The sequence below is a fragment of the Dermacentor andersoni genome, chromosome 2, assembly GCF_023375885.2.
Source record: "Dermacentor andersoni chromosome 2, qqDerAnde1_hic_scaffold, whole genome shotgun sequence".
NCBI classification, from domain to species: domain Eukaryota; kingdom Metazoa; phylum Arthropoda; class Arachnida; order Ixodida; family Ixodidae; genus Dermacentor; species Dermacentor andersoni.
Window position 1 is genome coordinate 106,179,004 of NC_092815.1, and position 14,849 is coordinate 106,193,852.

Consider the following 14,849-nt stretch of genomic DNA (forward strand, 5'->3'; position numbering starts at 1 on the left):
TCATTTCATCCCAGTTCCCTCCGTCTCTCGGGACTGCATCTGTGCATGTTCACAAACGCAGCTTACCAGTGCAAATTGTGGTAGATCATGTATTGTGCTATGCTAAAATGCTTTAATGAATGGGTGCATCACATTGAGTTGATAAGGCTTTGAAAATGTGTGCTTGCTTTACAGTATGTTCCTAAAACTATTCCTTGTATAGTGTTTGCATCAGTCCTTTTGTGTGGGCTTTTATAACGTAATGCTCATAATAGCTCAAAGTCCTTGCTAAACAGAAAGAAAGAAAAGTACCCCTAGCTCTGTGCTAGTGCTACGCAAGGAAGCACAATTACAGGCAAGGCAAAAGTTCAAGCCAACGACAACTGAGGAATGGCTGAATTCATGACAATTACAACAAAAGCACAAAATGACCACATAAGACATTAACATAATGAAGGACAAGAGCCATACAGGGCAATGACAAATTACTCAGACGACAAGAGGAAATTAGAGCTCTAACCTTTATTGAGATAAAAGGGAAAGGGGTTTACGAGCTAGATAGGTGGGGCCCCAAGTCCAGGGCTCCACTGGCTTCTGTTACCAGCCAGACGTGGCCCAGAAGGGCTAGTTGCATTTCCGGGTCCGAGCTAGCAAGGAGTGCCTCCCATTGCTCCAAATGGTTTTCTATTCCACACCTATCCTGTAAGGAATTTAGTGTATCTGGTCTTTTACTACATCCCCATGATATGTAAAGGGTCAGTGGTGAGTCGCGACACCACGGACGATCAGGCCCATATAGAGTTGGAAAATTTTTATGCAATCGCAATGAATTTGGATTGACCCCCATTTGAATTCTACGGAGATCCATCGCATCTTCCCCTTCAAGAGATTTGTGTAGGGTGCCATATTTTTGCTGCGCACCTCGCTGATGAGCAAGAATCTCGCACGGGACCAACTGAGCAGGGTCACTGTCCTGCTCCTTGCGAAAGCCATCCTGTGTTGTGTGGGTTGGTCGTAGTAGGGAAGGCGGCTGGTGCTCCACTCGGTTTGCGAGCTCTCGAGCTAGAGTATCAGCCCTCTTGTTACCCTCTAGGCCTGCACATCCCGGGCTCCAGACGAGCGTATAAGTGTTTTTCAGTTCCTTTCCTAATAGGCTGCGTATTTTTAATGGGAGGCGGCCATTTGTCAAGAGACGGCACACCTCCTGCAAATCCGAGATGATGATGTACACCTTCCAGACTTTTTCACTCTCAATCTTTAATTACCAAGGGGACGGCGAAACACTCGGCCCTGGTGATCGAGGACATGTACATGCAGGCACTTGATACCCCGCTACTCGTGTCGCTATTGATTACTATAACTGCAGAGCGTTGCAAATTATATTTGGAATTGTCTAAGCATAGTATGTTCTCATTGCCTCTGACTAAATTTTGGAACCATTTTATTCATTCCTCTCCCCTTTCTTTATGTCAGTCTCTGGTCATTTTCTTCGGAACAGGGGCGACTGAGATGTTGTGTCGGACGGGTTCTGGTATGTCCGCCAGCACCTCGTTCAAGTTTTGGGGGTGCGGTAGAATGCCCGCCCTTATCCGGATCTCCCTTCCCAACCTCGTCTGGCTGAGACACTTCCTCCGAGAGATTAATGTAGCTGCCTTGAGCTCGGCGTACGTGTTATGCATGCCCATCTCAAGGAGCTTGTCTGTGGGAGTGCCTACCGGTAAACTTAATGCCGCCTTGTAGGCTCCGCCGAGTCTACTTGCCCTTCCTCGCTCTTGTTTAGCGTGTGGAACGGCAAGCCGTATGTCAACTTACTTATTACGAGCGCCTGCACTAAACGTACACTGTCACTTTCCTTCATCCCCTTTTTGTGGAAGGTGATCTTCTTAATCATCGTAGCCACCTGTTTAGTTGCCGATTTTAGGAGACCAGTAGTGGAATCTGCCCTACCATTGCTCTGAACCCACAAGCCCAGGATCAGGGCAACGGTGACCTCTTTGGGTTTCTAAATTTCGATTTCTATTCCTCTGTTACTTTTGTAACGTTTTCCATGTATGCGGATCCCCTACAACTTTTTGGGAGTGCAGCTGAGACCGCTGGCTATGGCAAAGTTTTCTACGGCCAGGACCGCCTCCTGTAGGGTCTGCTCCTTGCAGGCCAGAGACTTGCGCATGGCCCATAAAGTGATGCCATCCGAGCAGAGGGTATAACCCAGCTGTGGGACACCGTCCAAGACCCGCACAAGTCTACGCATAGCGATGTTAAACAGCAATGGAGATATGATGGCTCCCTGAGGCGTGCCCTTGTTTGGCATTTGGAAAGGTTCAGACTTTACTTGTGAAGTACCATGTGTTGCCTTCCTCTCCGTGATGAAAGCCCTTATATAGCTGCATATGTTTTACCTGCAACCAATTATATTTAACTCTGAGAGTATAGCTTCACGAGATATACTGTCAAAGGCACTCGACAGGTCTTGCGGGCTTTCTATTTCCTTGGCCTGGAGGGTGCCCGTTTTGGTCTGGGGTCTTTCACTCTTGTTCTGTTTGTTTAGGCTGGATGTCCCGGCGGGAGAAGGTACCGTGCTGTTGTTTTGACACCCGTTCCTTGATCGGGAACTCGCTGCGGATTGGGATCTTGATCTCGACTGGTGCTGTTCTAGTTGAGGGAATTCTCTGAGTAGGCATCGCCAGCCCACTCAGGTTGGCCTCCCTTGTCTTTTGGCTGCTCTCTCTTCGATTTTCTGGGAGGAGCAATGCTTAGTTTTTTCTTGCATAGACTGTCTCCCATGGTGTGTTCCCCATGACAGAAGGCACACTTGGGGGTGGAGTTGTATCCTAGCATTGGTTCTCTTGCCTGGCACTTGAGGCACATGTTGACATTTAGAGTTGGACATACGTCCGTTCGGTGTCCGGTTAAGAGGCATATCTTGCATACCTGTACTGTTGGCTTGTATGGGTAGCAGATTAACTCAGCTCCTTGGCAGTACACTGCCCGTGAATGTGCTTATTGCCGTCTTTGACGAGCCCAACATCCTTGCTCTCTCAATTTTCACTCCTTGTGTCCAAACATGCAGGTTCTCCAAGGTCATCCTGAGAAGTTTCGGGCGGTATTCTGTGAACTATTCCCTGCAAGACACCTTCGGGGTCGGCCACATATGTGTTGAAGGAGGGAACTTGCTCCCTGATGTTTAATCGGTGGATCTCTCGCAGCCTACTTGCCACGTCTTCGCTTGGCGTAGATATGATTACAATGTTTGATCCTAGGTAGATCCGCAAAAGAAAGTCATTGCCGTTGAAACTTTGTTGGCAGGCAGCTATCACCGCCCTGGAGAGTTCCAGTCCCAATATGTTTTTCACCAAAAGACCCGTGTGTGGCCTCAGAATTACCTTGATATTCTCATTTGGCAGAGGAGGTGGGCCGCGGCATTTCATTTGTTGGAATCCCTGAATGGCTTGCCTTTTTTCTTTTTCAGTGAGTGGATCGCTTTCTGATTTTGCGTTTATGTTGGCAGGCTTCTCCATCTCGGATTTCTGCTTCTTTAACTGGTTCTTCTGTTGCCTGTGCGAGAGGATGGTGTGCCTAGCGTCCTCAATCCAAGCGCGGCGTTCCAAACAGTTTGTGTTGCTATTATCATTTCCGAGAGTCGCATCGGCAGACGCCTGTTCTTCATCCGAACTTGTCCGAACTTCATTGGTTAGAAATTTCGGCACCTGAGAGTGGCCGGGAAGCTCTTTACACTTACATATGGCAAAAAATGAGATCAAGCCCGGCTAGGCCTGGTATTAGGCTCACACGTTTCCCACTGGTTTTTTATCGTTTCACACACAAAGACACGAAGGCGAGGTAAATATCGTTCGCCTTGGGTTCTTTGTACGTGTCGATAAGTGTCTAAAGGTCACTCGTTAGTCCGTGTGCCCTTACACAGACAAAGCCGTCGCACCCTGCACGTGCGAGTCTCCCGCAACGCTCGATGCCGGCCATAGTTGTTGTGAGGGTTAGCGTCCTTACATGTGCTTCCAAACTTCCGAAAATGGTTTTTCCTCGTAAAGTTGTTCCTGGTCCGAGATTCTGATATCTACAGGATCCGTACAACTTCATGAAGCAGAATATAGAATTTTTAGATGCGTTTGAGCGATATGTCCCCTTGAAAACCTTTGAGAAAGCAGGGCGCGGCGCCAGTCCATCTTCGCTGCTCAGTGCCGAGTCCGTCTCCCCTCTTAAGAAAAGTTGGCAAGAAAACAGAGATCCCAACACGAAGAACAAATTAATAGCACAAAGCGAAAGACAAGAACGCAGAAGACAAGTGGTCCTCACCATCTACTCATGCTACTGGCTTATCATAAGTTATCTACTAGCTCAAGTCCAAACAGCACAGAAGCTAAGGAGGAAATGGTGATAATATGCTGAAGCAGCAAAAAAGAAGAGGATGGAAATCAATAGCTACCTAATGAAACCGGACGTAGCTAACAAAAACGACGACTCAGATACAACATTACGAGTTGCCTTCGTCATTACGCATAGGGCATGCCCACTGCCTTCTACAATGCCAAGTTGGCGCTGAAACATCAGCTATATAATAATATCTCAGTTTTTGGTAGATGTTATAGGAGGGCGCTTTAGTTCAGGAGCTCCCATTGAAATACATGGAAACTTGCTAGGCACCCACTGCATGAAACTTGGGCAAGTTCGTTGCATCTAATGAAAAAACTTAAAATCTATTAAGAGTCGGGAACAAATTATTTATTATGGGCATAAATTTTTTTTAGTAAAGCTTGTTGGAAACAGCACAATTAAAAAAGCAAAAGAGAACTGAAATATTAAATGTGCAACTCTGCAGTAAAAGAATGATATCACAATTCTGTAAGCAGTACATATTGAGACATTTAAAGTGGACAAAATTGATGTGGTATGCACTGCTATGAAAGATAGGTCTAGGTAACTTATAGGCATGACTTTTGCAAAACCTTTGTAAACATTATAAACTATTTCATGTAAGCTGTGCACTCATACCTAATTTGTCCATTGCAGGCTCTAACAGACGCACATTACAGAACTGCAATATTTATTTACTTACGAACAAAATACTGCAGGCCCATGCAGGCACAAGCAGGAGTGGTAAAATTAGAAAAAAAAGATCATACATGCATTCAGAAGAAAACAAAATGCTGACATCTTTGTTGCGAAATTAACAGATCAAAAATTAATCAGATCAATTCAGTCAGTGCTGTTTAAGAATGATAATAGTAGTGCATTCCTTTCTTAAGGGGAGACGCGGGTCGAAAAACGGCGATTTTCATCAGAAAAGTCAGTTTCATGTTTTTGACTGTTTCAGCAAGATTGATCCCTCCTCTTTCACATATAAAGTAATCAGAGCCGTAAATGATTGGGAAATTATAAATAAACTCGCTGAAAGCACCCGAGGTGGCGAGAAAAGGTGCAAATCTGGCCCATTTTCCAGCGCGTGATGCGTCAAATCGCGGCGTCGCAAGCTATTGGGCTTGTGCAAGGCAGTAGGCCTACGCTTTTTCTCTCCGAGGTCGGCTTTGCCGCGTCACAATCTCCCCGGGAAGTAATAATAAAAACAACATTTCACCGCCATAACCGAGCGCTTTCGCTGTATTTCTAAATCACGTGGTGCGATTCCGGCCACGCCATTGGCTGCTAGCGCGCGACGCGGCCGCAGGTTGTCTGCTCTTTCTGCGATGCGCCGCTCTCTCGACGTGTTCCCAGGCTTTCAGGCATTTTTCTGCTCCTTGTTTCGATGGATCCCGTGAAGAAACGCGATTTTCGATCTCGAAAGTATCGGTCGAAGCACAAGTTCAAGGGGACTCGCCGCTAAGTCAAGCGGCGTGCAATAAAGACGTCCGCGGCAGCTAAGCCTAACCTAGGTGATGGCGACGCTTTCGACGGTTCAGAGCCGGCCGGCCGCTGAAGTTTCGTTGACAGCGCAGACGAATTCGTCAGCGCATCGGAGAAAAAGTAGATAATCTTCGACAATCAAGATAGGAGCGGTGAAGAGACGGCAAGCACCTTTATCTGCGAGATCGGCGTCGGGAACGTGAGCGCCGCGGCATGTCTGGCGTGCGGACGGCGCGACCTTTTTATCCGTGAGTTGGCCGAAAAACGGAAACGACTCGCGTCGTTTTTGAGGTTGTGTTGCAGCAATGCAGCGTGTACCACGTCCGTTATCTCGTCAACGTATTCGTCGCGGCGTGCATCTCCGGTAGACGACGCTAACGGTGAAGCGCGCCCTTCGGCCAGCCCAAGAGAGAGTTTCGCCGTGAATATCAAGGCAGTGGTTGCGGCGCGCGCATTTAGAGCTGTACACAATCAACTCTTCCGATTTTGTGCAGTTCTTGGTTTACCAAAACCGATGCACCATAAATCGTTCACCGCCATAACAAAGAAAGTGCAACTCGCTGCTACAAAAGCAGTGGCTGAACTTGGAGTTGGCTCGGAAAGTAACAGCGCAGGAAGTGGGTCAGCATGGTGCTCAAGAAGGCTCTATGAGAGAACAACATTTGGCGCAGGTGAATTCTAAAGTAGTGCACTGGATCTAGATACCCTGGCCTGCATTGTGTGCAATTTTTATATAGATTTAAGCGCTACAACACAAATAAAGAACTTTTATAACTTTCAATCGTATTTTTCTCAGCTTCATATTTTTGTTCAAACATGGCTCTTGTGCATGACATTTGATGTACTTATTGTGGTCCAATCAAGACAAAATTTGGTGTGCATCATCTTTAAGATGTGTAGAATGCACTGATCTAGATCTTAGTGCAACCAGTTTATTTTTAAGAATGGAAATGTTCATTACCCTTGGGTACCAGTCACTGAAAACGAAGCATCAGATATGAAATTCTCTCAAAATGTTGCCTGTCAAGGGAATTGCATTATCTTGGTTATTAGCAATCAGTGGAGTGTTAGGGACAAGAAAAGCCATTTTGCACTGCTATATCATGCCAACTGCTAGGTCCAGTAGCTGCACAAACATGCACTGTTTTTCACTTATGCATGGCACTTAGGACATGAAAGCATCAAGCTATCCTAAAACTAAAAACAGATTTGGAATGAGGATATCAAGCTATATAAGTGGTACAATTTTCATTTGTCTAGCATTAATATTTAAAAAAAAAGGTTTCTGAGGAGCGTCTCCCCTTAAATAGTATGGGGAAAAGAGGAAATTTTGAAGGCATTAGTTCTTGTTTGATAGGGAGTTAAGGATTCAGAGTGGTGATGTCTGGTTTGCCTTGTGGTTAATTGTCGGGCATATGGAGAAGAATGGATCGAGAGTTTACTGTTTTTGAGTAGAAAAAGAAATTTAATCCTTAGAATTTTCCGCCATAGTTGTAATGCTTGCATACCATGATTGTGCATGATACTTGTTGGCGAGTCAGTTACATGGTACTTGGAAAAAATAAATCTAACCGCTTTCCGCTGAATCATTTCCAGTGCATTAATATTTTGTTTATTATGTCGATCCCAGACGGTGCATGCGTATTTCATTTTCGACCTAATGAGTGATTTGTATGAATGAAGTTAGTTTCTGGGGACGTTTGTTTTAGTTTATGATGCAGAATACAGATTTTGCGAAATGATGTAGCAAATACATTTGAGACATGAAAATTCCAATTAGGTTGTTAGGTTGTCCCACCCAAATATTTATATTCATTTACTTCAATGAGAAGATGAGACGGAAGACTATAGAGAAACGCCCACCTACGTCTCTTTTTTGTTTTTTTGGTAATCTGCATGTATACTGTTTTTCTTCCTTCAGCTTCATATCCCATTCTTTGCACCATGAATAAATGTTATGAAGGTTAGTATTTAAAAGTTTCTGATCCTCTTGGCAAGCAATCTCATGAAACAAAATGCAGTCGTCCACAAACCTATTTGTACTGGTTCAGTAACAACGCTAACAATATCATTAATAAAAATAAAAACTAAGAGTGGTCCCAGTACGCTACCTTGTGATACCCCGGAAGTAACTGGCAAACGATGCGAATGGTGACCATTAACATAAACCAACTGTGTGCAGTTTGCTAAGTAGGCAGAAATCCAGTTTACTATGAAAGAGGGAAGGCCAATGTACTTTAGCTTGAAGATAACTTTCAATAAGATATCTGTTCTTGGTACAGAGTTTCAAGTTTGCAAACGTCGCACTTCAATGTTCTTAAGGTCAAACTTCCAGCAATGGAAAAAACATTTTAGGCTCCGAATCTGAATTCTACTTCAAATAACCAGTAGAATGCAGCTTTCTAATCAGTCTAATAAGTGCACTTCTGTTTTCCATGTACTTGAATAGGGAAATTTCCATTGGTTCATAGGTAAAGCTTTGCAACTTACCTCTGTGCATGCAGCCTGTAGCTTCTCCACCATCTCCCTGAGCTGGCCTTCCAAGCAGCACTTCTCCTCCAGCCTGCGGTGCGTGTCTGCCAGCTCTTCTTTAAGCACGAGCTGCGCCTCGGCCAGTTTCTTCTGCCATGCCACAAAGGTGTCGTACTGCTGCTGGATTTTGGCCGTGCTATGTGCCACCTTTCCTGTGGGGTCATTGGAGGTGAGCAATTCATTACAGGAAAAGTGGTGAGCAACTTGTAGTCAATTTAGACCGGTAAAACATTTAGTTAAAATTCTTTTATGCCCATTTATAGGACTGATGAAGGTTGAGTGCTAGCGGTAAACACATCTTGCCTTGTTCGAACATGGTGCTGCTCTTTGCATTCATGAGTGCCTTTTGCATTCGTGAGTGATCGCGTTCGATGCAGACCAAATTAAAGCACTGCTTTGACTACTCACTAAGGAGAAAAGGCATCACTACAATGCAGTGGCACAGAATGGACACTGCACAAACTGTTATTTCTTGTTTAACTCTGCGCTTTTTCACATTCGACAAGGGATAATAAGCTTGGTCCATTGATGTTGTTTAAGGGGGGATCTGGGGATAAAGTCGCAATTTTCGCCAGAAGAACACATTTTCCAATTTTGTTTATTCTCGATTCATATACAGTGAAACCTCGTTAAACCGTAGTTGGCCAGAGCTTGGAAAAAGTATATACTAAACGGTAGTACTGCTTAACCGAAATAGCATGAAATTGTCCAATAACCTGTCAAAAACGGAACTCAGAGAGAGTGGGACAAAAGAGGAAAAAAACATGCAGTATTTATTCACTTTGCGCAACAAAAGTGTTATTTTTGTTTGATGCCGCAGCGACCTAACAGTGACTACCTCTGCCTCAAACTTACTGAAGCTGTGAGCCAGCTTTTCAGCCAGTCCCCTCTTCTTGGCACACTCGCATAGCAGATTCCTTGTTGGCGTTGCATTTTCTCCGTGCACAGGCGCGATAGCACTGCAGATGTCGCGGGGCGCCTTTTTCATTGCGGGGTGCTGTTCTCGTTGCAACAATTGCATTCATGAGGCTGACGTAATGTGCAGCTTCTGCCACTGTCAGGCCTGAATCGCCCGTGCTGTCACTTTTCCATGTCGTCCTTCACTGTCGTTAGGCGACTTCGGCAACAGAGGCAACGATGGCAAAAAGTTGAACCTCGTAGCCGACATCTCTTTGCAGTCGCAGCAGCGCTGCCGATCAACTTCTTCGCATTACAAATGCCACACACTGTAGTCAACAGTAAATCCCTGTTGCGTGCCAGCGCCAACTTCTTCATGTCACGTTCGATAGCACGAACGATGTCTAATTTTTCTTCTATACTGAGCACCTGGCATCTTTTTTTTATCCGAGCTTTGGCATGACGCGAGTCCTTGTTTGCACAACGCCACAGCGCTCTCTGACATGGCACCGAAATGATGTTGATGTGGCTTCACGTGCAAACACACAGGGCACTTGGAGGCTGTTGTTCTGATACATGGTTCCGATCTCTGAGGCTTGTTGTTCTGCCGGGCGACCCGATGGAGACGGCGCACTGCCATGCTTGCGCAACGAAAAGTGGGAACACAACGTGTTAACCAATACGAACGCAATAAGCTGGTACTGTTTACCTGGATATAAAACATATTATGTTCAATGGCCGCTGAGTTGGGGATTTGACTTTACTACTTTTAAAACGAAACTACTGTTTAAGTGGGTACGGTTTAACGAGGTTTTACTGTATGTATAAAGAAGCTCATTCCCAAGTTTGGTTGCAATTTGCACTGTAGAAAAAAATAAAATGAATTCTCTTCTCATGAAGGTGGAGCATGCTCACTGTCGATAGTGCCCACGAACACTGTATTCGAGACATGGCCATAGAGCGTGCCCCAAACCAAGTACAGAGTGATTGCCTACATTAGAAAGGTTGCTTTTCGCGTGTTTTGATCATGGGATACCTTCCATAGAGAGTACAGCAGACTGCAAAGTAAGAACTAAAAAAGAGGCATAATTCTGGCTGCGGCGTCCTTGTCTGCACTTGCAGACAAGGGTGCTGGACTGCTCTGAAGCTGAAAAAAAAAGAAAAAAAGTAAGACACCTTGGAACAATTGTCACAGAGCAGGTTCAAACTGAAGAGGAGGGTCCAACCTAAAGAGCAGGGCACTTTGATCAATTATTAATGCCATAGCGTTCAGGGCCCTGTGTCGCAGAAGATCCAGTGTCATCGTCCATCAGTGGTGTCCCCACGTGTGAAAATTCTCCTATATATTTAGGTATATGTATATGCCATGCCTTGCTATATGACATGCGGTATATGCGAGCTATATTGCAACACCATTCTATCACTAAAGTTGCTCATACCTTGTCTAACATTCTTGACAAAGTTATTCCTCAGAATTTTGAGAATGACAGCCCACGAACAAATGTCATGAAACAAAACACCGAGAGCGCATGCCTTTCATGTTAATTCGTCTAAGACTGAAATATTAAAAGTGCAAACTAATATAAGAAACCTGAAAATGATGCAATTATTTTGGCGCGGCTGTGCACTACCTCCTGGATCGGCCCACACAACAGACCACATTTGTACCAGAAAGCTCACCTACATGCACAGCATTTGCCGCCAGCGTTTTCCGTTAAACATTAAGGTTACATAAGGTGCAGTTGCCCTGGAAGTGCGAGAAGCAGTCAGGAGTCTTTGAATGCTATCGTGTTCCACTCTTAATGGCGAACGTTATGTGTCCTCTAAATTTTTTGTTGTCTTAAAAAACAAATAGCATGTTCTGAAATCGCTGGGCTGATCTTTCTCAATTCGCACATTTTGGCTGAGCGAAACCTCTAGGAAAACTATCATTTTCAACCTGCTTCGCCAAAACCTGCTTTCAAAGTTGTCTCACAGATGAAATTTTGTCAGGAACAAGGTGAGGTACTTCTTATATTTCTGAATTTTTGTTCACAGAAAAAAGTATTACATATCTAACACATAATGTCAATAAACAGATTTTAACTTAGCCTCAAAGTGACAACATTGTTACAGATGTGTAATGAAAAACATGCGACTGGCCTTATCCTGCACTAAAACCCCCCTAGGAGGTAGCTAACAATAACAACCAGTGAGTCTTCATTATTACTGAAATGATAGTTTTCCTAAGGTGACATGCCTAATCTGTCCATATTACAGCCATAACTTATTTTCTATTTAATCTGCATTAATAAAATTTAGAATATGTACTTATAACAAGAAACACACAGACCTATAAATTTTTATAAGTATCCGTGCAACGGTTCAAAAGTTCACTTTAAGCCCTGCATACCACCTTTGAAGCTTTCGGAAAACTATCACAGAACTGCCTCATCTACTGTGCCAACACCACTTAAGCATGAGTCAAAGCACAAGTCAGCAATGACAACAGTGATATATGACCTACCACCCCAACATCCCAATTTTGTGATATACAGAAAAGCCTTTTACACAAATCCCATTACACTTGGCTTGCTTTCTAAATTTGTCACATTAAAAGATGTTGGGGTACTACTTAGGAGTAATACCTATCCTACCAGGTTACACTACTCAAGCATGAGGTGAAGCAGCTGGCACTGACCTGCAGTAAAATTTTATCTGTATCACTGATTCCTCTGCTCATATCCTCATTAAAAAAAAAAAAAAAACATGTTTCGAAATGCTGAAAGTCCATGAGGCAAAACACAACAGCTGCAGCAGTTACTCAATTGTATCGCAAATTTCACAATCTATTTTGGGCAATCACGCTGGGGATCGCACCGTGAGTGCCGCGTAAGTTATCTCAACCAAATCAAGATATTGAACAATGAGAACTCCATGTATTCGCGGGCATCAAAGCACAGCATCTTCAGCGCTTTTCGGAAATGAAATAAAACCGCAACTTTGTCCGCAGCATACCATACACATGCATATTTTAGTGCTTGAAAGAGGCAGCATAGATCACCTTTTAGGTTGGCGTTTTCCTGGAGCACTTTGGCGATGCGCTCTTCCGCCTCTTGATGAGTCAGGTCATCGCTCGCGCTGGACAGCGAGGTGCTGTCACCATGGGGCAGCGACAGATGCAGGGTCTCGAGAGGCCCGTTGCCAGCGATAGGCCCAAACGCGAGGCTTTCGTCGTTCGCCGGTAGCACTTCGAAATCCGACATGAGGTCGTCGCTGCCATCTGAGCCAGCCGGCATGGTGTTGTGCTCCTGAAGAGAGCTGACGGCCATCATTTCTCTGCGTGCAAGTGACAGGAGGAAACGCCGTTGAACACGCAGAGCGGGCGACTCAAGAAGCGTACATCATAAGTACGGAGGAAAAGAAGGCGCAGCCATGAATGTAAGGAAAGTCGTCGACTGCGCCGCGAACGTGGTCGCAGTAATTTGAGCTGGGCGATTTACAAACAATGCATGGCCAGCACACGATGTGACGCCATTGCAAACGGTTGTGAAATACCCCCAATACCCCCGGTATCTCCTTTCCTATTTACGCCTGACAGCACAGCTTAGACGAGATGCTGCGCGATAACATTGAGCATTGATATTGGCGTTGTGCCTTATTGTGCTACGGGACTGGTGAGACGAAGACGCCATTGCGGAGGTGCTAACATTGAGACTTCCGCGTTTGAGCTTTTTAAAGGTTTTAAAATAAGAATACTACAGTCACTCGCAATCGTGCAAAATATGTCTAGCAGTATTTAAGCAGTTGGCTATCGCCTGGTGAGAGTCACATGTTATGTCAAGATCTGACAAGTGCCCTTCGCATAAAACACTCGACACGCACACAGCGATAAGCGAACGAGGTCAACAACATGACTCACGACATGCACCACAAAAATAGCGCCATCAATTACATATTTCAAAAAGTCGTTAGGTTTCGTAACACCCGAGCGCTTACCGTCTGTGACCTTCTATGTGATGTATGTGCAAACAAGCACTAGTAAACACGACAGACTCTCCTGATATCAAGTGCTTATGGCAGCTCGCAGCACTAGCACCGGGCCCTCTCTGTTGTGACGGCGGACGTGAAAACAAAACGGGTGGATGGATGGATGGCGGCTACACCTTTTGTAACGGGCGGCGGCTGGCGCCACCTAGCCTTTTGCTCCCCCCCCTTTTTTTTTCTTTATGTCCCCTTCTCCTTAAACTAATTAAAATCATCGGTAAGATCGGTAAGACATGGCGATGACGATGACGCTTTTCTGGGGTTTGAAGCCGTGAATCGCGGAAAGTTCAAAAGGTGTCGAAGCGAACCTGTTACTACTTTGAGTTCTGAAGTTCGTTTTTGACCACCCATGCCTTTCTACCATATGCTTTCTACGCTGTAAATTCTTGTTCTTGTGTCCAAACCCTACTGGCTCATATCCACTACGGAAGATGCCAAGAAGCACGCGGTTTCGCATATTATGTATTAGGATTAAAACAAAAATAAAATTCGCATATCAGAGCGTGGGTGAAAGAACGATACATTTTGAAATTACGGAAAAAAAACATAAGAAACTTGAGATGAAATAATTTAACATCATTAACATGATGGGAATTATCGTTTTTTTTTTTTTTTTTCTTAGAAACTCAACAAGTTCATTTTTTTGTGTGTGTCCCCAATAAAATCGCGAGAGAAGCATGGCTGTGGCAGAATTTCAGCGAAGACCATAGAGTTACTATAATGGTATACTAACTCTATGGCGAAGACGCCCCAACAGAGAGAATGGTTGGTGAGGTTAGCGATAGTCAATTTGTCGAAATTATGCTTATATTATATAGTTTTTTGTATTAAAAAATCAGTGGCTCGAGAAAAAGGAATGCTCGATATGTTCGGGTATATTGCAAAAATAACGCAGAGGGGACACAACCAGACCTGCGCGAATGAAAATTGAATGGCGGAACATGGCGTAATACCAGCATCTCAACTTTTTAAAGGAAACTTCGCATTGCCTTGAAGGGCACCCATTATTGTTCCACGGAAAGCAAAGACGACGGACTTCAGGAAACGACGTTAGAGTGGATTTTGCGGAATCTTAAAATTCAGTACACTAAGTGTAATTGGCTTTCTCGAAGGGTGTTTGTTCTCTTTAATCGCCTTTCTCTCGCGAGATGATGATTGGTTTTTGGTAGTGTACTCGAAACTAGTTTTTGGTTGGCGGACGTCGCAATCTCGGAAGCCGTCCACACGCAGAATTGTAAGGGCTCTCGTGCTATTGTCCGAGACCGCCCTCCCAGCGATGTCGATTTAATGGCAGCTTCATGGAAAGATTAGTATCGCACAATGGGCATGACATCTGGGCATGATCTCTCTTGAGCAGCATCAAGTAATGCTGAGGCTAGAGACTTCATCGATGTCTGTTTGAACTTTAATCTTTCAGAGCTTGCTCTGAACCAACACGTGTCTCGCGTGACTGTGCAAGCATCTTATACCTTATACTAACTAATCATCCAGAAAGTTTATTATCTTTAACTTTCCTTCTTGCTATCAGTGAGCACAAAGTTCTTCAGGCTACCTTCTTT

General features: G+C 44.5%; 1 protein-coding gene across 1 annotated transcript in view; it reads right to left on the bottom strand.

Moving 5' to 3' along the window:
* LOC126541473 (uncharacterized) overlaps nucleotides 1–13,376 on the bottom strand; it is a 61,207-nt gene extending 47,831 nt beyond the window's left edge. Inside the window, exons 1-3 of the mRNA XM_050188219.3 lie at nucleotides 13,243–13,376; nucleotides 12,308–12,582; nucleotides 8,326–8,519 (exon numbers count right to left, since the gene is read on the bottom strand). Of these exons, the coding sequence (XP_050044176.1) occupies nucleotides 8,326–8,519; nucleotides 12,308–12,578 (465 nt within the window). The 5' untranslated portion in view covers nucleotides 12,579–12,582; nucleotides 13,243–13,376. The remainder of the gene's footprint in view (nucleotides 1–8,325; nucleotides 8,520–12,307; nucleotides 12,583–13,242) is intronic.
* Between the last annotated feature and the right edge of the window lie 1,473 nt (nucleotides 13,377–14,849).